Here is a 22,543-nt window from a genome sequence, read left to right as displayed (position 1 = left end):
GGGTGGAGGGGGCGAGGCCTCAACATCCGGGCATCGTCTTTTTTTTTTTTTGTCCTCCCCAACAGCCCCTGCCAAGTGCCAACAGGAAGCGGAAGTGAAGAATGCGTGTGTAAGAATCCCGGCTGCCACTTAGCAACGCGAGGAGGTCAGGTGATACAACCAGCTGACTCCCGTAGAGGAGGTCCGTGTGGCTGTGGGTGTTGCAGCCACGATAGCCCGGCCCAGACTCGAACCGAACTATCATCGTCAGAATGTCGGGCAAAGACCGAATTGAAATCTTTCCCTCGCGCATGTAAGTAACAGAACGGGTCGAGCAGCATTCATAGGTTCATGAACGCCTGTTCGGAGCAGCGACCCCTCCATACCCTGGACTGGCAGGGAGGTTCATTGTTTCCTGGGTAGATCCTGAGCTCACCCCGTCCCTTTTCGTGAGTCTGGGACGACGCTTCCTGATGACCCCCTCACATATTCCTTTGAGGGAACCAGACTGGACAGATCCCAAGCCGTAGGAACAGTCTGTCCGAACTGCTGGTTTTTATGGAGGTCCGCAGTCTTTATTCATTAATCGAGCCATTCGTTCCATATTCCCTTATTGAGCTGGGCACTGGGTTTATAGAACTATGAATCGTCGCCAGTTTTGCCTTAGAGAGCTTACAGTTTAGCGGAGAGATGGACAGGTCAGCGAGGTTTCATAAATACTTTGAGAAGGGAAGTTTACTGTGGTAAGCACATAGAAGAGGCTTCTAGGCCAAATTGGGGGTTGAATCGAATTGCACTAGCGTGGACGTCAGATTCGATCTTGGATCCCTTTTCTCATTTTCTAAGATCCCATGAAATGTTACCTGCGGCTGGAAGATATCCCTGAGTTTCCCAGGCACTCTTTTTTTGCTTCATCACCATTGCCCCGTGTTCAGACCTCTGTTAATACCACCCATCACACTGTAAAGTGGATATTTGTTTACATATCTTTCCCCCTGGACTGTGAGCTTTCTCCAGGAGAAGAGTGTCTTAATAATTAATCCATAGAAAGTCTACAAAAAATGTTCCTTGAGTGAACCTATGCCTTGGAATCTGCCCAGTTGTGGCCTGCCTTTCTCTTTTGTCTGAATTCTTTGGCAGGAGAAAAAGCCCTGTGTTTGAACAGTTGTAAAAGGTCTTGTAGTTTTCTCAAATGTGCCTAACAATGTGTGGAAAGTATAGATTGTTATTTTCTCTCTCTTCTGCCACTTCCTTTTGTCTTGTTTGTTTGTTTTTTCCAGCAAGGAGCAGGAAATCAGGTTTGCCTCTGACATTTAGATCTTTAGATTGTGGTCCTATTTCTTTGGGGGTGTTCTGTTCTTTTTCTTTTTCTTCATCTTGATCTTTTTCTTAGAGAATCTGATAATGCTTAAAATAAAAGAATTATATTCAAACTCACTCCTAGATTTCTTTCCAGGGTGGCTGCAGTTCTTAATGAAATGAAAGCGTTTTGGGATTTTGTTATTTTTTACCTTTACCTACTGATTTTCTAGTAGATATTTGTATTAGGTGGGAAGCAAGCCAATTGTGGAGAAAGGCACTGCCTGTAAAATAGGTCAGGATCAAGGCTACTTTGAAGTAGTGAGATCTGCAGAACTTCCAGTACTTGAGTTTGAGTCTTACCAAATGTCTGTGCTGAGAGACCACCAAATTCTAGCATGGCCTAAGGCCATCAACATGGCTGCCTGAGAAAGCTCAGTGCTTCCAGGAGAATTTATTGTTTGTTCTATCCAATACTTTTTTTTTCTTTTCTTCTTCTTCTTTTTTTTTTTTTTTTTTTTTTTTTAGAGAGACAGAGAGCAAGAGGGGGAGGGGCAGAGAGAGAGGGAGACACAGAACCCAAAGCAGATTCCAGGCTCTGAGCGGCCAGCACAGAGCCTGATGCGGGTCTCGAACTCATGCACTGCAAGATAATGACCCAAGCCAAAGTCGGACGCTTAACCAGCTGAGCCACCCAGATGCCACGACCCAATACTTGACAATAGGCTCCTGACTTCCCTTTCTTAAGGTATTCAGTAAAAGTAGCTTACAATTATGAGTCCTTTCTTTACTTTTTGAGATGTATATGTCTATTCTATAACTTAGAAGTCCCTTTCTCAAGGACCTGAAAGCCATTTCTTTGAAACATAGATATTAGGAAGGATAGGGCCTCTGTCTGCCAGTCTCTGTGGGAGGATAGAATCCTAACTTCATGATTGCCAGCTAGTAGACACAGCTTGCCTAAAGTCATTTTTACTGACTAACCCTTGGTAATTTTTCAGTTCTGTGACCCTTCTTGAGGCCGCTCTTAGTCCTCTCCCTTATTCCTTTGAAATACCCAACCACTTCTGCACAAATCAGAATGGAGCTCAGCTCTTTCTCCCACTGTTAGTGATTACTGAACAAATTCTGTTTTCACCATTTTAATGTCTGGCTGTGTTTATCTTTGATAGTAGTCAGAATGTTAGCATTTTTGTTTTGTTTTTACTTTGAGACTAAAGTGAAAATAAACTTCTTTGGGCTTATACAGGAAGACTAATAGGTTCCAAAAGGTGAAAACTGCTATTTAAGAGCACTCAGCTTGCTGATTGAGAGGAAAATCAGGTGCAGGAAATAACTGCTTCTCTAAATATTTTCCCTAAGGCTTAGCAGTGGGTATTTTGTCATGCAGTCAGATGCGTTTGATTCAGCTGAAAACAGTCATCATTCTAGATGAAGGTCATACATTTTTCCTATGGTCAAGTGGCTCTGAAACTTATAAAAGAATATGTGTTTTAAGAGCTAGGATATAAAATACTTTCGTGACTTCTGTGTCAGATACTTGCATCTTACAGGTTTTATGACATACTGGCTGTAAGTCCTTGGGCAAGTCACTCTTCAAATCTCAAGAATTAAAATCTGTTTCACAGAAGTGCCATTAGCTGGGAGGAAATTAAAATTAGCATGGTAAATTCAGTTTTATCAACCAGATTATCTTTTTTACAATAAACTTGCTGGAATCTGCAGTACTGGGATTTGACTTAAATTTGATCCAATCCTTCGAGCTCAAATTCTGGTCCTTAGTGTCAACAATATGATATGTTAAATGTACACATTGGGGAGGATAGCTCCAGCTCAGGCTGGAAACTGAACCAGCTTTGCTTAGACCTTCAGTGAGGCCAGTCAGTACAAAGTCAGCCACTGATAGTTTTCAAAGAGAGAACTGTTTATATGATGCTGTTTCTTTTTTTTTTTTTTAATTTTTTTTTAACATTTATTTTTGAGAGAGAGAGTGAGTCGAGAAGGGGCAGAGAGAGAGAGAGGGAGACAGAATCTGAAGCAGGCTCAGAGCTGTCAGCACAGAGCCTGATGCGGGGCTCGAACCCATGAACCGTGAGGTGAGACCATGACCTGAGCCGAAGTCTGGCGGCTCTCAACCTACTGAGACACGCAGGCATCCCCCGCCCCGTGTGATGCTGTTTCTAATAGGCAGCGTGGCATGTGGTTGGGATACAGTGGGACTAGGTTTGAGCCTTGGACAAGGCACTGGAGTCAGAAATCTGTTTCAGTCTGTTTATTTTTTTTCACCTAGAGTGAGAAAGTGTTTCGTTTTTCTAAGTCTCATTTTCAAGATAATGTTTAAAGTTTATTCCAGCTATAGAATTATCTCAGTAACGTTTCCCCTATGGTAAAAGATGAGTAAAATCTAGGAATTTACCCAAAAGTCCATTAATACATGATACTTTGCAGTTTGTTACAACACTGGTAATATGAAATTATATCCCCTTATACAAATCATTTTATCAACATTATACAACATATTGTTAAATTGTATTACCCACTTTTTTTTAAAAATTAAATTTTACCTGGCATAGGGTAGGAAGGACAGAAATGTCAATTTCTGCTATTACTTTCTTGACTTGTATTGGGATTTCTGATAGGAAAAGATTGGAATAAGGAGGTAAGGAGACTTCAGTAGTTTGCCACTTCTCAGAAGTCTTTACTTATATGTGTCATTGTTTCCTAGAATCATTTACAAATTAATAAAATGATTGCTGGTAGGATTTTGACTGATGATATGAAAACATTAGTGCCACACTTTTAATAGAAAAAGTAATAAATGGTTGTGGTATAAAACTCAAAAGGTTAAAAGGAATATAAATATAATAGTATAAAGTAATCCATTTTTTTTCACTCAGTCCCATTTCCCAAAGGAAACTTATCAGTTTCTGTGAATCTTTTCTAGAACTATTCTCTGTATCAAAATAAGCATATTTATCCCTTATTTTGTATGAGTAAGAGAATATAAAATAGGGAGCATATGTAGATCTACCTTCCTCTTATTTTTTTTTATGACTGCATAACATTCCCTTGGAAGAACCATGATTTATGGGACACTAATATCCACCCTTTTGCTATTACATGTAAGGCTGGAGTACTCATCCTTAACCTTGTGTATATTTTTGTGTATATGTGGGAGTAAATCTGTAGGATAAATTCCTCAAAGTGGAATTGTTGGTCCTGAGGTAAGTGCATTTCAAATTATGATATTTATTAGTGGACAGATTTTTTTTTAAATGCTTAATACATGTGTAATGGAAACACAGATATTATTTTAACTTACAAATCAAATTAATATTTTAACTATGGTGGCATTATAAGATAGAACTCCTGATAAATTTTATCGTAATTTAATAACTAATTCCAGATATTGGTTAAAGAATTGTTTCTGTTTTAAATAAATGAACTTCTTATTTATGGAATGCTGAGGGTGGAAATCTACAGTATTGAGAAACCAATTAATTGTAACTGTCAGCACAAGTGCTATATATTCTTATTCTCATGACATCAAAGAATGAAGCATGATTTTAACACTGTATTGGGGAGATATTTGTATGTCTTTTAAACAGTGGGAATAAATGTCTCTAACTTTGTTTGTATAGGGCACAGACCATCATGAAGGCTCGATTAAAAGGAGCACAGACAGGTCGAAACCTCCTGAAGAAAAAATCTGATGCCTTAACTCTTCGATTTCGACAGATCCTAAAGAAGATAATAGAGGTAGAATGAACTGTTTTTAGAACAGTTATATTAGAGGTATCTAAGGAAAATCTAGCATGGCTATTGGCATTTAAATTTTTCTTTAAGTTATTTTAATTTAAAATTTTGTCTTTTTATTATTTAAAAAAATTTTTTTTGTGTGTTTATTTTTGAGAGAGAGAGACAGAGTGTGAGCAGGGGAGGGGCAGAGAGAGAGGGAGACACAGAACTGAAGCAGGCTCCAGGCTTTGAGCCTGTCTGCGCAGAGCCCAATGTGGGGCTCGAACCCACGAACCGTGAGATCATGACCTGAGCTGAAGTCGGACACCCAACTGACTGAGCCACCCAGGCGCCCCTAATTTTTTTTTCTTTCAAAAGTAAAAATACCATTATCACTGTAACAAGTTTCAGATTACTTAATAAAATTCAAACTCATTACTCTTGCCTGCAAAGCCCCACTTGATCCCATCTGGCCCCTGCCTGCCTCTCTGATCTCATTTGGAACATTCTCCCTACCATCTTCCTCCAGGACCTTTTCAGCAGCTGTTTCTTCTGCCTGAAATGTTCTTTCCTCAGAACTTCTTGTGATTTGCTCCTCTGGCCATTCTGGTCTCTTCAGAGAGGCCATCCCTCATTACCTAATCAGAAGTGACCACCATATTTACTTCTGTCACATTTCCTTATTTTAGTTGTAGTATGTATTACTGCATATTTTCTTGTTTGGTTGGTTAGTTCCTTGAGAGCAGAGACTTTCTTGTCCCTAGAACAGTGCTGGCCCATAGTATGTTTCAATTCATTGCTTTTTGGGTAATTGCTATGTGAATATGGAAGTATATTTAAAAAGTGAAAGTTATTCCTCTTCCCCTACCTAACTACCCTTGTTTCATTTCCCAGAGGAGTTCTTCATGACACTTTGATTTTTAGTCTTTCAGTCTCCCTGTCTGTCTTTCATGATGTTTTTAGCAACAGACATGCAATTGTTATGTAATTCAATAACGTTTCCTGGCTGCTCCCCCTGGCAGAGTTTGGACAGCTATCTACATCAGTGCATAGGTTTTCCTTTTTCTTTATAGCAGCTGCATGGTACTCCATTGAATGGACAATGGAATTTAGCCGTTTTTCTGTTGATGAATGTGTAGTTTTACTATTTTTGGGGGGAGGGTACTCTTAAATCCTTTTGTGTATGTGTAAGAGTACTGACAACACTGACTCCATCTTTGGCCCTCCATCTTGTTCATGCCTGCACTATGACTTTGGGGCTATGTGTTCCAGGCTCCGTGGAGGTTAATGTTTGCCGTAACCAGAATGTGGGAAGGCTTGTCCTGATCTTTCCTAAAGTGGCCCACAGAGGGCGCCACTTTAGGTAACTAGTGGGATGGTTGGTGCACAGAAGGTGCCACTTTAGGTAATTATCCTGTAACCACTCCACCATGCCCCTTGCTCTATAAAAGCAGGGGATTATGGGCCAGGCTTGGCGGACAGTAGCTCTTTGGGTCGTTAGGCTTCCTGATCCCTCCCTGTCGGTAAGTTACTGTGAGTAAAAGGGTGTAACCGGTTCTGAGAGGCTTGCATTGTTTTTCTGAGTGCCTTCTCAGTGTCCCTCCTCCATCTTCTACCAGCCGGCAAGCCAGCCAGGAAACTGAAAGTGAAGCTAGCCTGGTCTAGGGGCCAGGGGTGGGGGGAGCCTGAGCTGGCTAGCCACCGCCACGTGGGGAGACTTGGCCGGGTGTGTGAGTGCGAGGGTGCCCTGAAAATGGCCAAGGGGTTGGTGTATAGCCTGCCTGAAACCGGGAGAGGGGGAGAAAAGGAGGAGGGAGAGTGGAATAGCAGTTGTGGCGGTGGCTTGGCAGTTGGTCTGTGTGTTGTGAGGTGCCATGGAGGGAGAGTTGGGAGTAGAGAGGGATTTGGAACGGACCGGAGAGGTGGCATTGGCTTTGTAAGAGGATGTGGGAGCAGCACGTTCTTCCCCTAGGGTTGTTCTGTCCGGAGGAATCCAGCAGCGGGGTTGGGGGGGTGGGGCAGTTGGGAATGATGGCCGTTGGTGGCGGGCGGAGGAGGGTGAGTGCTCACTACCTCGCACTAAAGGGAGAACTGTGAGGTCTCAGGACAGTTGGCGTCCTGAGGCCTGCGATCCCTGGGGTAATGGCTCTGATGAGGAGGATGTTTTCCTAGAGGGGGAAGATGATTTATAGGCATGCCCTTTGGTTGGAACAGAGCCCCAGGCTGCTTGTTTGCCTGAGGATGAGCAGAAGAAATTCCCATGCTCAGGAAACGACTGTGAGGGAATATTCTGCCCCTGACGTAGTGGAGCCAGTCAGCCACTTTAAGAAGGAGGGCCGAAAAAGGGGTGGCAGCTTGAGTGTTGGGACTGTGGGATACTGGGGAAGATGGTGTTCTGGTGGAGGTTTGGGACGTCAAAAATGGCCTCAGTCCCTGCTCAACCTGCCTTGTGACAAATACATGCCACAGTCCTAGGTGAGAACCACGGGCACTTAGCTAATTTGACTGGATAAATGCTAGTATTAAGATAACTTGGCCTAACTGAAGCCTGTCTCTGGCTTGCAGATGGCTGTGTCCTCACATGGTTTTCCCTCTGTGGTGTCTCTCTGTGTGTTGTAATGTTCTTATTAAAAGGACGTCAGATTGAATTAGATTCCAGCCTAAAGGCCTCATTTTAACCGGGGTTAGGACTTCAACATATACCTCATGGGGACCCAATTCAGCTTTAATTATATATGTATATATCCTATATATAGTAATGAACAAATTAGAGAATAAATAATGCATTACATACCAGTGTGCTGAACTTGTGACTGTGAGCCAACATTAATAAAAACTGAAATATAATGGGAATAAAAAAAAAAAAAACTTGGCCTAGCAAAGGGGATATTCCCTGATCTCTATGCAAGAACTGCAAGAAATTATACGTGAACTGGGAATGAAACCTGCCATTTATGCCTAGCATTTTAGAGGCCTAAACAAAGAATTATTTTTCTCTGGTATGGAAGACCTTATATTACAGTCAGCCCCAGGGACATGATATGGGACTTAGTATCTGTTCTTGTCCCTTTGGTTAATCAACCCATTTGCTATAGTAGCTACTATGGTGGCTGACTTAAGTCAAACCAGAAGAATCTGTCATAAGGGAAATAGGTTGAAAAATGGGAAAACAAAGGATCCTGCCAATGATAAAATGGCAGAGAGGGGGTCCATCAAGGTCTCTCAAAAATTATTGCCAAGATCTAATTTTATACAGGTCCTGGAGAGAAAATCTACACAACCCAGTTTGGTCTTGGTAAGCCTATGGAAGACATTGCTTAAGGGAAAGCAGTTTATTCCCTTGGAGGAAAGCTCAAGAAAACCAGGTGTGTTCCCCAGAGCACCTCTGCTAATAGGAATTTTGGGAGTGGATACACCTTACCCCTAGAGACTAGGGATTATGCTAACATTGCTTGCAGTAGGGGGCAAACAGAGGCTGCATGTTGAATTAACCATTTATTGGTCTTGCACTTACAGACTACCAGCTCTAATAGACACTGGAGCTAAATGCACACTTACGGAATCCCCTTGAAATTTGGGGGAAAGTAAAGGCAGTAGATATTTATGTGGGGCAGATTATCAAAGTTCTGCAAACTAGTCTTTACTTACAGATTGCAGACTTCCTGCCTGTTGTTTTCTAGTGCATATCTCCCACATTTCTGAGTATTTTGGGCATCAATGTTCTGCTGAATCTGAATCTAACAACGACAGGTGGATTCAGTTGTGTATCCAAGTAGTGAAACTTGTTGTGGGTCATGGCAAAATGCGCACCTATACAGCTGCTGGTTTCTAAAGAGTAATAAACATAAAATGATATGAGCTACTTATTAGGGGGGGCATGATGAGATTATTGCCACCATTAAAGAATTAGAAAAGGTGGAGGTAATCAGGCCTGCTCAAAGCCCGTTCAGTAGTTGGTTTGGCCTATAATGAAATTTAATGGGACCTGGCAAATGACAGTAGATTATAGGGAACTCAGTAAAATTACTCTGCTCATCCATGCCATGATACCTAATACAGCCTTATTGTTAGGGGAAATCATGGCATCCATTAAGACTTATCATTACCTGCTAGACTTGTCTAATGCCTTTTCCAGCATTCATTAGGATGTGAATCCCAAGACCAATTTCCCTTCGTGTGGAACCCGAGTGACCTTCCAGGTGTTGCCCAAGGTTATCTCCTTAGTCCCTCTGTTTGTCACAGGATGGTAGCCAGAGATTTGGAAAAATGAATATTTTCAGAAGAGATGGTGCTTTATCATCATGTCAGTGTTATGTTAACTTATGATGATTTATCCTCCCTGTCTCAAGCAGCCACCTCATTCCAGGTGTGAAGTCTTGAGGGTGAGAGGTAAATACCAACAAATCCAAAGACTGGGTTAATCAGTAAAGTTCCTGGGCATCATCAGTTTGTGTAAGACCAGTGATGCCACAGATGGTCATTGATAAAATGTAAACCTTCCTAGTCCCTAAAACGGTAAAGGAATTATAGGCTTTTTGTTGGTTTACTGGGTTACTGAAGACTACTTATTCCCTGCCTAGTGATAGGGCAGACATTAAGACCTTTTATATGCCTTGGTTAGGAGGGGAAGCTAATGAGATTGGGGTGCAAACCAACAAGAGGCTATCCTAAAAAATGACAGTAAAACAAGTACAGACCTTGGGGATATTAATGCCAGCTGTGACTTAGATGTGAATTAGATGTAAATTCATGTCTAGAAGGGTTTGGTTGGGGCTTGTGGGATGGATGAAATGGGAAACGGATCCTGTTAGGATTCTGTGGCTTCAATTATGGAAGGAAACAGAAGCCAGGTAGAATCCCGTGGAAGCACAGGTATTAGTTATATATCTTGCACTGCAGCAGATGGAAGGCCTGAGTGCTGATTTGCCTGTGATGGTACGAACCTCTCTGCTGGTAGGAGGATGAACTAAGGACAGACATGTTCAGCAAACCTAAGAGTGCCTGTGCCCAGGTAAGCACCTTACAGAAATGGCATGCTTATCTACAGAGGAGGAACCTCCTCTCTCATGAGCTGCACCTGGTACTAGGGCTGGTCACTTAAATCGACCCTGCCCAACTTCAGAATTGTCTGACTTTATGCTTCCTTCCCCGCCCCCAGTAAGGGAAGAGGTAGGCTCATCTCCAGCAGGTGCATAGTATACTGATGGCTGTTGCTGGAGAAACTTGCCTATTTGGCATTCCTCTGCCATCCAGCTGGATTCTGATGTACTTTGGTTTGAAGGAACTAATCAAAGTCAGTGGGCAGAATTGAAAATGGTATGGATTGTGTTGACACATGAGCCAGTGCCCATCAATTTGGCTGCTGACAGCTGGGCAGTGTTGTAAAGGTTGACAACCTAGATGCAATGATGGCACAAAGAAGGCTGGGCTGTATTAAATAGACCCCTGCGGAAAGTAGAACTGTGAGAAGATGTTTGGGTAGTATGCTCTAAGCCCAATGCAGCCATCGAACAGCCATCCAAGTATGGCATATGTCCCTGCTCACTCCCCATCCACACTACCAGGCAATCCTGAGGCAAATGCTCTAGTCTGGGTATGAGCCCTTCAGCTGGAGAAAATGCTGACCCTGTCTGATGTAGCAGAATGGGTCCATCATAAATCAGGACACTGAGGTCCCAAAAGTACCTGAGAAATGAGATTACATTTTTCTGTAAAATATTCAGTCTACAAGCTGCTGACAAGAACTGCCCCCCAGTGCCATCTCAAGCGATGGACCTTATGCCACACCCTGGGGTGTATTGGGTGGACTATAAACTCTGTTTCTCACTGGCAGATCTATTACATAAGCCCTTTGCCAGTATTGGGAGGGCACAAATATGTACAGACCTGTGTGGACACTTGCACAGGACTTGTACAAGCCTTAGCCTATAAAAAGAGCTAATCAGGCTGCAACTGTAACAGATTAACAAAACTGGAGAGCATGTACAAACACCCCCTACTCAGTGATCAAGGGACACATTTTACTGGCCATGATATCCAAAAATGGGCAGAGACCTGGGTATATTATGGACTTCCCACCTGCCATACAGCCTCACTGTTGCAGGCCTAATTGAAAGGATGAATGGGCTAATAGCACATTAAAGACTTTATCATGGGTGGATCCCTGAAAGGATGGTCTCCAAGACTAACCAGCAATTCATCTCCTTAAAGCTATGCCCATAGCAAGACAGACATCTACATATGAACACCTCACCAGCAACAGCCACGCAGTTTGCAGCTCTCATGCAGGTGTTATCTGGAGACCCATGGTCTGTTGGGGAGGAGGGCCTCCTTTTGTGATTGCTACAAGACCTCCCACATGGTTAAGACTTTAGTTCATTGAAAATAAACTTGGAATGCCTCCTCCAGGTGGCTTGGTATCCTAATCCCTTGGGGCCACGGCCTCCCATCCAGTAGTATTCTTAACCCTTTATTATGCATTGGTCAGGGCCCAATACATGCAAATAACTGCTTCTGAATTTCTGATGCTTGGTATTGAGGTAGGGTTGTTAGTGCAAACCGAAATGCCCCTGTACAATATAGGTACACCCTTTGATGATACTAAGGGGCAAAATACATGGGGTCTTTTCCCAGGGAAAATACCTAAGCCAGGGGTGTTCTTAGCTCATGGGGCCCAAACCACTACCCTGTTGTTTATGAATGAAGATTTGCCACATCTGTTGCCTGTAAAACATTTCTTACTGCCCTTAACCTTGCATCGTTAATGTTTCTATTGTGTCTGGAAACGTCTTGTCATAGGCCACCGCTTAACGCTGAAGTTTACAATTGCTCTGACTGCTGGGTCTGCAGAAAGCGTTGCTGGGAAATTGTAGTTCTAAGTATTTTCTTTGGTCGTACAGATCTGTTGTTGCTGCTGTGGTATAGAGATGCAAGTCCCCTCCCAATACCTGTCCGTAGGGTCATTGTGGAAGAATGGTGTGTAAAGGTTATACGGGCCGTAAAGATGTTGAGGGTAGAGTGTAGTAACGCTGACAGCACTGACTCCCATTTGTCAGTGCTCCATCTTGTTCGTGCTGCGCAATGACTTCGCTTGGCAACTGGTAGAGATGGCTGGTGCACAGAGGGTATCACTTTAGGTAACTCCCTTGTGATCTCCCCACCATACCCCCCACCCCCTCTATAAAAGCTGGGGGTTTGTGATCCAGACTTGGCAGAGATAGCTGCATAGCTGCCTGGATTGTTGGTCGCTCCCTGCATAAAACTGTAAATGGTCTGCAGTGCCTTGCATTGGGTTTCGGTCTCAGAGTGTCGTCTTAGCCTGGAAGATGCTCGACTGTCCCTTCTCCACCTTCTGACAGTATATGTACTGGCATTTCTCTGGAAAATCTTAGAATCTCAAGGATCTATTCATTTAAATTTTTGATGGATAACTGTCAAATTGTTTTCCAAGTTGTTATACTAATTTACATTCCTGTCAAATGATTATGAGAGCACCTGTTCTCTCAAATTCATCATAACTGTGTATTAGTAATCTTTTTTATTTGTTACCAATCTATGGGACTAAAATTGGTATCTTTTAATTTGCACTACTTTTGATTGTCAGGTTGAGCCTCTTTTCATGTTTACTGGTAATTTGATTTTCTTGGTGAATATCTTTTTGTAGAAGTTCTACAGTAGTCTGGTTAGTGTGTAAAATGCCAAAAATATTTTCTCCTAGCCTTTTTAAAAAATATTTCTTGTTTGGTGAAGTCTTTTTTTTCTTTTTAACATAGTACTTGGGTTATACATAATGCTTAGAAAGGCCTAAAAAGATTAAGAAAATATTCTATGCTTTATAGTTTTTTTTGAAACTAATGACTTCTGGAGAGAGAGAGAGAGAGAGTGTGTGTGTGTGTGTGTGTGTGTGTGTGTGAGTGAGAGAGATGTGAGGAGGTAGGGATTTAGCTTTATCATTTTGTAAGTGGGTGGCCAGTTGAATGGTCTCTTTGTTACCAAATTCCCATATAGGCTTGCGGCTCTTTCTGAGTACTGTTCTGTTTCATTGTCTTATTTTTCCCATATCGAATGAATTTCCTTATTGTAGGTATACATTTTTAAAAAATTAAAAAAAATTTTTTTCTTTTTTTTTTTTTTTAGCGTTTATTCATTTTTTGAGAGACCGAGCATGAGTGGGGGAGGGGCAGAGAGAGGGAGACACAGAATCTGAAGCAAGCTCCAGGCTCAGAACTAACAGCACAGAGCCTGACGTGGGGCTCAAGCTCACAAACCTTGTGATCATGACCTGAGCCGAAGTCGGACGCTTAACCCACTGAGCCACCCAGGCACCCCGTTAAAAACAATTTTTCTAATGTTTATTTTTTGAGCAAGAAACTGAGTGCAAGGCGGGGAGGGGGCAGAGACAAAGGGGAACACAATCTGAAGCAGGCTCCAGGCTCTGAGGTGTCAGCACAGAGCCCGTTGCGGGGCTCAAACCCACAAATTGTGAGATCATGACCTGAGCTGAAGTCGGATGCTAAACTGACTGAGCCACTTAGGCACCCGTGTAGCTATACATTTTTAATACTTGGCAACTCTGCCCATCTGCCCTAACTTTTTTTTAAAAAAGGTTATTGAATATTCTCAAACATTAAATATTTCAGGTTTATATTAAAGCCACTATGCCATTAAGATTTTGACTGCATTGCAGTGAGCAAATTGGCATGAACTCATTCAGGAATAAGATTGGTCCTTCAGTAAAGATCGTTTTCGGTTTCTTAATGTCTTTATTCTGATGTTTTAATTATAAACTGTATGGTTTTGTAACACTATTAACTGACCATAACCAAAACTGTTAAAACAAAATTGGATATTTTTGTTATCAAGTCATTATTTTAGGCACGCACCTGGCATAAAATACTGGTTATTAAAGAAATGTAATTTTGATGTTTTTTCCTTGTAATAAACTTGGTTGGATCAGTTGTTGGTTTATGCTTTTCCAGACTAAAATGTTGATGGGTGAAGTGATGAGAGAAGCTGCCTTTTCACTTGCAGAGGCCAAGTTCACGGCAGGGGACTTCAGGTAAGAAGACTTAATGGGGTGTTTTGAAAAATCAAAGTGCTTTCATGTTCATAATTTCACTTCAAAGCTGTTCTTAATGAAAACCATATAAGCAATAAAGACAAACGATGGGGGTGCAAGTGTTCGTTGCTTCTACTCTGTCACCCTAACACTAGTATCTTTATTATCATCCACATGTGTCTGTTACACAGTTGGAGGCACAGGGTACTTAACATTTTATAGTTTGTTTTTTTTTTTTTAGAAATTTTTTTTTTTAACGTCTATTTTTGAGACAGAGACAGAGCATGAACGGGGGAGGGTCAGAGAGAGGGAGACACAGAATCTGAAACAGGCTCCAGGCTCTGAGCTGTCAGCACAGAGCCCGACGCGGGGCTTGAACTCACATACCGCGAGATCGTGACCTGAGCCGAAGTCGGCCACTTAACCGACTGAGCCACCCAGGCGCCCCTAGTCTGTTTTCATTTAACATTGTATCATGAATTTTTTTTCTGGTTTTTACATAGCTGTATAACCTTTCTCTAAATGTACATAATTTATTAACCATTTCTAATGGTGGACTTTTGGGTTGATTTTCAGATTTTTTGAGTATTAGAAAAGATGCTGTAAACATCTTCATGTATATATATTTTTTTGTTTCTGTAGAATTACTTCCTTAGGATAAGTTTGAGAATGGAATTGGTTGTTGAAGGCCTTAGAGAATTTATGCCCTTTATCACATCAGTACATGCTTTACAAACAATATAAAATGTTTTTGTTTTACAAAGGGGGTTTTGCCAGTTACATTATATGATTCTCCCCAAATAACCTTGTGAGGAAACCAGGCAAGCATTGTTATTCCTCATTTAAATTCAGTGCCTTCCTGAAGGCAAATGGCTATTTGGGGGCAGAGGTGGAAATTTTCAGGGTTTTTCATTTTTGTTGTCTTTACCCAATGACACAGTGTCTCCATTCTTAGTTTGTGTTATCCAGGAGCATTACCTAATGGGCAGGTCTTACAGCCTCAGGGGCAGAAGGCCTTTTGTGAAGAGATGGACTTTAATTTTGCCAGTGTTTGTGGGACAGCACCTTGCATTGACTTTTCTAACAGAGACAGGGAATCAGTAGTATGAGTGGAATGTGAATGTGTTTTAGGGTGGTTATGGTGAAAACACTGCAAGAACAAACTGGGGAGTCAGACAAAACCAGATGGAAGTTAGGTTCCAGGTTAAAGGAATTAAAGTCCTGCTTAGCCAAATCTAGAAGGTTAGAAGGAACGAATTTTCTCTAAATTACATTAGCTGAATAAAAGCCCTTAAATCACCTTTCTGGCACCACATGCCTGACTGAAAAGTCAATCCATGTACTTTAAAATTTTTTGTTATTTTCTTATGGTTAATTTTTTTATATTAAATATAATTTGTTGTCAAATTGATTTCCATACAACACCCAGTGCTCATCCCAACAAGTGCCCTCCTCCATGCCCATCACCCATTTTCCCCTCTCCCCCACCCCCATCAACCCTCAGTTTGTTCTCCGTATTTAAGAGTCTCTTATGGTTTGCCTCCCTCCCTGTCTGTAACTTTTTTCTCCCCGCCCCCCTTAATGTTTTGAAAAATTGTTCATTCTTTACTCTTTGAGGCCCTCTTCTGGCAGCAGTGATTTTTTTTTTTTTTTTTTCTTTTTCTGGAAAGACCATTCTCAGAACATACTTAATTGTGCTATCTCATCCTTGTTGAAATTACCTGATCGGTCTCTGTAGTTTTCTCACTCTAAAATCTCAACTAAATCATGGCCTTTTCTCTTTCTGCAGCACCACAGTAATTCAAAATGTAAATAAAGCCCAAGTGAAGATTCGAGCTAAGAAAGATAATGTAGCAGGTAACTTTTCAACCCTTTAGCATGCCTGGGAAGAAAAGATGACATTTATTTATTTTTTTAATGTTTTTATTTTTGAGACAGCATGAGTGGGAGAGGGGCAGAGAGAGAGAGAGAGAGAGGGGTAGACTGAGAGTCCAGAGCAGGCTTCAGGCTCTGAGCTGTCAGCATAGAGCCTGATGTGGGGCTCAAACCGATGAACTGCAAGATCATGTCCTGAGATGAAGTCGGACGCTTAACCGACTGAGGTGCCCCAAGAAAAAAATGACATTTAAAAACTAATGTGTTCATACAGCAAGATCTTCATGTCCTAACTAATCTCTTCTACTTAGAACAAGTTTATTGGCTTTACACGTTAAAACCATTGCCAGAGGATGGGGGTGGGGGAAATGGGGAGCTGTTCAATAGCTATAAAGTTACAGTTACACAAGATGAATAAGTTCCAGAGATCTGCTGTACAACATAGTGCCTATAGTTAACAATGCAGTGTTGTGTACCTAAAAACTTAGGGTAGATCTTGTGTTGAGTGTTCTTAACACACACGAAAAGGGACACAATAAATCTTTTGGAGGTGATAGATGGGTTGATTGCCTTGATTGTGGTGATGGTATTATGGGTGTACCCAGGTATCTAAATGCATCAAAATGTATGTGTAAAATATGTGCGGTTTTTTTTTCCTGCATTTTATGTATACCTCAAAACTGAAAGGAAGAAAATTGTGACAGATCTCTTAGGACTCAGGATAATTTGATTATTAAATAGGAATGAACGCTTAAGATAGCAAGTTCCTAAATTCATTTATTGAAACCAGTTCCAGTTCCAGACAGTCTCTTGACTTTTGAGTATTTGCTGAAAAAGAAACACAGGGGAAGAGTGGTGATTAAGAAACAGTACTTCAAGGGCATGTTTGTAATTCACACGTTTTGTATTTAACAGGGGTTACTTTGCCAGTGTTTGAACATTACCATGAAGGAACTGACAGTAAGTGTGAAACTTGGGTAGTCTGTGTCGCTGGATTCTCCAGGTTCCTCTTTAAACTTTTTTCTGGAAAATGGTGCTAGATAGACCTTCTTTGATTTCAGTGGCTCCAGTGTGTTAGCAGCCTTCTCATCTGGTACGATTGGGACGATGGTTAGTTAAAGTGTTATGGCAGGGGTCTTAAAACATTGTAATGTCTTAAAATGTTTTATTTCCACCTAGATATACTTAAATATACAGTCATTTGCTATTAAAAAAAAAAAAAGACTTCTGTGTTGTCTTTCTGCATAAACTGCACCCATAATGCATTGCTTATAATTTCCAGTTTGAATTTCTTTAAGGTTTTAGACTCTCTGCTGAATCTTCCTAGATTTTATAGCTCAGCCTCAATTTTTTACAATTGTATTAGAATTTCCTAATTTGATAGCATTTTTTGGGTAGTAACACATCTTTGTTGAGTCTTTTCAAAGTAATCAACTTTTCTTCATAGAAACAACAGTTTTTGGTACTATTCTTTCATTGGTTCACAGAGGATATTTAGTACAGCTTGAATAAAGAAATGGAGCATCCTAGAGAGTCACTTGTTAATGGAGAGTTACTGTACTATGGGCAGGCATCAGGCCATATGATACAAGGGGATGGGGCACAGTGTGTGAAGGTTGGTTAAAAGCTTCTTCTGTAGTTATATTTAGAATAGCTTCCTTGGGGAGAAAAGTGTGTTCACTGTTAAGTCTGAACTCTGGAGAACAAACTGATGGTTACCAGAGAGGAGCTGGGTGGGGGATGGGTTACATAGGTGATGGTGATGGGGATTAAGGAGTACATTTGTGATGAGTACCGGGTATTATATGGAAGTGTTGAATCACTGTATTGTATGCCTGAAACAAATATTACACTGTATGTTAACTAACCTGAATTTAAATAAAAACTTAAATGCTTAAAACTTCACATCAAAACAAACATGTTCACAGTTCAGCATGCCTAGGGAGTAGGATGGGTACTTAATGTTTCCATTTAACAGGGGTTAGTGAATTTGTTTCTTGGTTGGTATTCTTCTGACTTCTTTTTGGGAAATTTATCGGGAAGATTATTTACGTCTACTTACAAGTGTTGTCTAACTGGTTCTTTCAGGTTATGAACTGACTGGTTTAGCCAGAGGTGGGGAACAATTGGCTAAATTAAAGAGGAATTATGCCAAAGCAGTGGAATTACTGGTGGAACTGGCTTCACTTCAGGTCAGTAGCAGGAGAACTAGAGACCTGCTGCGGTTTGATATCTGATTGCTGAGAGCCGAGAGGGGAAGCTTCAGGTCTTGAATCCACACATCCTGCACTTACTGCTTTAAACTGTTTCCGTGACTTTATGTAAAAAAAGCCAGGGATGTTTTGATTCCTTAAATGATGGCTTCTGTACCTTTGTGTCTACTTCTTACTACTAACAAAATGTGTGTGCAGTGGTATAGTTTCACTCTTGTGTAGGTGAGAACAGCAACAGTGGATACTGGATTTAAATGTAAATATAACCTAGTTTATGCATGAAAGCTATTTTTTCCCTTTTGTGACCAGTTAATGTAGATCTATGTAATAGTGCCTGATTCTTTCCCCTTGCCACTTTTATAACATTAGGCAAATCTGAAGTGAACAAATTAGAATAGCATAGAAATAGTATTAGCTCTGTGGAAATCTCACAAGAATTTTCCTGTTTGAGCAGATTGAAAAGTAGTCTTGGTTTCCAAATGTTCTCTACAAGTGCAGTCTGAGGGAAGCCAAGTGAACAGGACATGATTAGGAAGACTTCATGCTTACATTATTTGTTCTCTTATTTTAGACTTCCTTTGTTACTTTGGATGAAGCTATTAAGATAACCAACAGGCGTGTAAATGCCATTGAACATGGTGAGTGTAAGCTGCCGTGAGGCTCTTTGTTCACCCACTTGTCCATACCTCCACATTTGTTATGTAACTGCTGGGAATCCGGCACTGATCACAAGGTGAATAAGACCTTGCCCCTGTCCACAGTGGGAAGGGCCATGAGTCAGCAGTAAAGTGTTACTAAGTGCTTTGATAGAAGTATGTTTATGATTTGGGGGTGAGTTACACAATGGAATGGGAAGTTAAAAGTTCTGAAGTGTTTTATTCATTCCTGGTTATGAATAAAGGGCAAAACTATTTTTCAAGAGCTCTAGTGTTTTCTTTAGTTCTTTCCAGTGATTCAGTAATCTTTTGAACACATTAAATATTTAACTTTAAATCCGTTTCCTGTAAGCTTTATGTCCTGCTCTTCTTGATTCCTAAACATTTTCCCATTTGATGCATTTTTTTTTTTCCATCTCTTATTCTAAAACTACACTTAATGTTGGCACAATACTTTCCGTTCAAAGAACTCCGTTTTCATTAAAGAAATGCTCAGTTTTAAGGTAAGAAAGGAATAGATTTTAAACAGCACAGAACTTATTTTGATCTTTTGGTGTTAAAGATGAGGTTATCTCATTTTTCAAAACTCCACACACATTTCCTGGCTGGTTGCTAGTGCCAGGCTTTGTCAGTGGAATTGCAAGCAAAACAAAATGGGTAAGGTTATAAATCATTCCAACTCTTCAGTGAGTTCAGTTTTTAGAAGCAGATAGGCAAATTGTATGTAAAATAGCACCTTATGACTACTGTAAAACTCTACAACTTAGTGCATTCTCTTTGCTTGATGATCTACTTTTTATCTTAATTTTTTTTTTTTTTTTTTTTTTTTTTTTTTTTTTTTTTTTTTTAAGAGTGCGAGTTGGAAAGAGGGGCAGAGGGAGAGAGAGAATCCCAAGCAGGCTCCATGCCAAGCATGGAGCCTGACATGGGGCTTGATCTCCTGACCCTGGTATCCCTGATGATTTACTTTTTAACAGTGGATTGGTGTTTTGTTTAAACTAGCATCTGTGGTTCAGTGTTACATATTCATATAAATCCAGTATATTCAGTGTTGTGTATATTGTGATTCAGTGTTCTTGGTCTATAGAAAGGACACTAGAAAGGTATATACCAAAATATTTACAGTAGTTATTTTAGGGTGGTTGGATTATACTTTATTTTTTTTGTTTTCCAACTTTCCTGTATTAAATGTACATTAATTTTACAATTAGAAAAAGTATCCATTATACAGATGAGCACTGGCAGTTTGAAAAAAGGTTTGAAGTTCTCATATATATGTATACATATATATATATACACATATCTATTTTTTTAAACCCTAGTCATCATTCCCCGGATCGAACGTACCCTTGCTTATATCATCACAGAGCTGGATGAGAGAGAGCGAGAAGAGTTCTATAGGTTTGTTGGAATTGGTCATTTTTTTGTTTTCATATTCCAAAGGCTAGATTTTCTCAGAGACATGTTGGCTTACGTTCTTTAGAATTAGCACAGCCTGTATTTTATTGTGATAAATGAGAAGCAAGACCTAATATTGACATAGGGCTATGGAGACTAATGTATGCTGAGTTTTGCATATACTTAAATGTGGTACTCTAGAAAGTTAGGCCCTTAGGAGAAACTATTGATAGACTTGATTATTCTTTAAAATGAAATCCTAATTTAGATCGGGTGTCTCCCACATAAAAAGAAACTGGAATTAATCAGTTAACATTTATGTATTGCATAGTGAACATGCTCCAGGAGAAAGTATAAAGTACCGGGGGGCATTATGTAATCAGATAAATGACACCATTAGAGGATTAGCATAGTCCTCAGAAATGATGCATCTACCTGAGTTGGTTATGAACAGTTAGGCCTTGTAGGGACAACAGATCCTCAATAGGTATAGTACACGGGTCAGTGTGCCAGCTTCCGAGAAGTGGGAGACAGGTGAAGGCAAGTATTCAGGAAGGATGTGGCCTTCTTGGATCTTGAGTAGCATCTGAGTATGATTTATAATCTTAATTATAAGAGGTTATTGTGTTTCTGTCCTTCAGTGACATTCAGGGTTGTAGTGATCCAGATGGAATGATCCAAAATTTTATTAAATGTCTGAATGCTCAAACGCTGTTCCATTATTAAGGGGCGGATTTCAAAGTTTATTCAGTCTGGGATAGGAACTTTTGAAGTCTGTTACTAGCTTAAAATGTCTATGTTCTACCTCAAATACTTTAAAAATGGGTTATAAATCACTAAAAATGAAAGTTTTGTTCTAGTTTGTAGATGTTATTGTTACAAAACTAGAAGAAATCACATCTACTTAGAACTGAAACCATGTTCAGAAAATCCCCTCCTTGTTTTACAGGTTAAAGAAAATCCAAGAGAAGAAAAAGATTCTCAAGGAAAAATCAGAGAAGGACTTGGAACAGCGGAGGGCAGCTGGAGAGGTGATGGAGCCTGCTAATCTTTTGGCTGAAGAGAAGGATGAGGATCTTTTGTTTGAATAGTTTCCTGCTCTGGTTCTTTCATAAGCCCTAACATGGCACCATTTTAATTCACGGTGTGTAGGTTTGGTATGTGTGGCTATTTATTTTTTGGCCTAAGAATTTCACTGGTGGTAACATTTCCCAGGATGTTGGTTATGGGGCTGCCTTTGCAAAATCCTAATTCAGCAACCATTTATATCATGTGAGATTTGTAGACCTTGCCCAGGAACCTGTAGAATTTACTCTGCAGAAATGGTACCCTATTCTGTTTACATCTGTTACAAGTGCTCTGCTTACCAAGCATATTAGGAAATTCCCCTTAGGAAATAGCAGTGGCCTCAGGCCAGCTGTCACTGTAGCACCCTTTGTTCCTACCTGCTCCCTGAGATTGCTGCAGCCATCCTTGTGTTACCGTGGTACTTGTCTCAAGCTTTATGAAACTTTCACTATTTTTCCTTGCATGACAGGTCTCTGTCTTGTCTGTCATGGGAGTTCTGCCAATTTTAATGTGACTATGGTGTAAACAGTAAAATGATTTAAAAATGAGTTGTTCCTTTATTTAAGAAATTTACTGCTAAAATCAGTCACGTTCTGCTCAGAGATTGGCACATGGGATTGTTACCTAAAGCGTTTTCTCTGCAGACATGCAGGAGGTGGATAGCCTCCCTTTATCCCTTCTTCATATGAAGTGCTTTACTGATAAACTTACTGAGAGGACTGTTGAATTTTGGGGTACTCATAAATATTAGTGAGTTAAGGGGGGTCATTAATATTTTCTCATCTAAGAAAAAATACCTTGTTTCTTACTCTCAGGTGGTAACTTTTTATCTTCTAAACTGTAACAACTTGCTGTCTTCCACATAGGAAGATGAGGCATTTGAGTGGCTCTGTTAGAAGCAGACTGAGGTTTTTGGTGCTGTTTGATTTGGTGTGAGCCATCCATGATTACTCAGGCTTTCTTGTACCCACTGTCTGAGGCGACTGGCTGTGGGAGAGTTTTTACTGAAATTGTTAACACTAGGCTTATGAGTATTGTATTTAAGTCCACTGATAGCACAGCCAAGGCTTTTTAAAGTACCAAGTAATCTTGCAAACATTTAATACCTGCTATAAAATAGTCTTAGTTGTGTGCCAACTGTTTTAAGTGTTTTATTTATCTTGTCACAACAACCATAAAGAGATACTTATTTTAACGCCACTTTTCACAGAAGAAAACTTTGAGGCACAAGGAGCTTCAGTAATTGGTCCTAGGCCAAA

At 40.5% G+C, this 22,543-nt stretch overlaps 2 protein-coding genes across 6 annotated transcripts in view; one reads left to right on the top strand and one right to left on the bottom strand.

The window, feature by feature from the left end:
• Nucleotides 1–81: 81 nt before the first annotated feature.
• On the top strand, nt 82–21,832 carry ATP6V1D (ATPase H+ transporting V1 subunit D). The gene is made up of 9 exons (XM_042943559.1): nt 82–292; nt 4,920–5,037; nt 13,995–14,074; nt 15,864–15,931; nt 16,865–16,909; nt 18,038–18,141; nt 18,734–18,800; nt 20,141–20,219; nt 21,166–21,832. The coding sequence occupies exons 1-9, from the start codon at nt 252–254 to the stop codon at nt 21,305–21,307; spliced, it is 744 nt and encodes a 247-aa protein (XP_042799493.1). The 5' UTR covers nt 82–251; the 3' UTR covers nt 21,308–21,832.
• Nucleotides 16,301–22,543, bottom strand: part of PALS1 (protein associated with LIN7 1, MAGUK family member) — a 99,925-nt gene continuing 93,682 nt past the window's right edge. For all 5 annotated transcript variants that reach the window (XM_042943555.1, XM_042943549.1, XM_042943551.1 and 2 more), the window contains exon 15: nt 16,301–16,777. In XM_042943555.1, the coding sequence (XP_042799489.1) occupies nt 16,723–16,777 (55 nt within the window). In that variant the 3' untranslated portion in view covers nt 16,301–16,722. The remainder of the gene's footprint in view (nt 16,778–22,543) is intronic.

Source organism: Panthera leo, chromosome B3, assembly GCF_018350215.1.
Source record: "Panthera leo isolate Ple1 chromosome B3, P.leo_Ple1_pat1.1, whole genome shotgun sequence".
In the NCBI taxonomy this organism is placed as follows: Eukaryota; Metazoa; Chordata; class Mammalia; order Carnivora; family Felidae; genus Panthera; species Panthera leo.
This window is presented reverse-complemented; position numbering and strand designations above follow the sequence as displayed.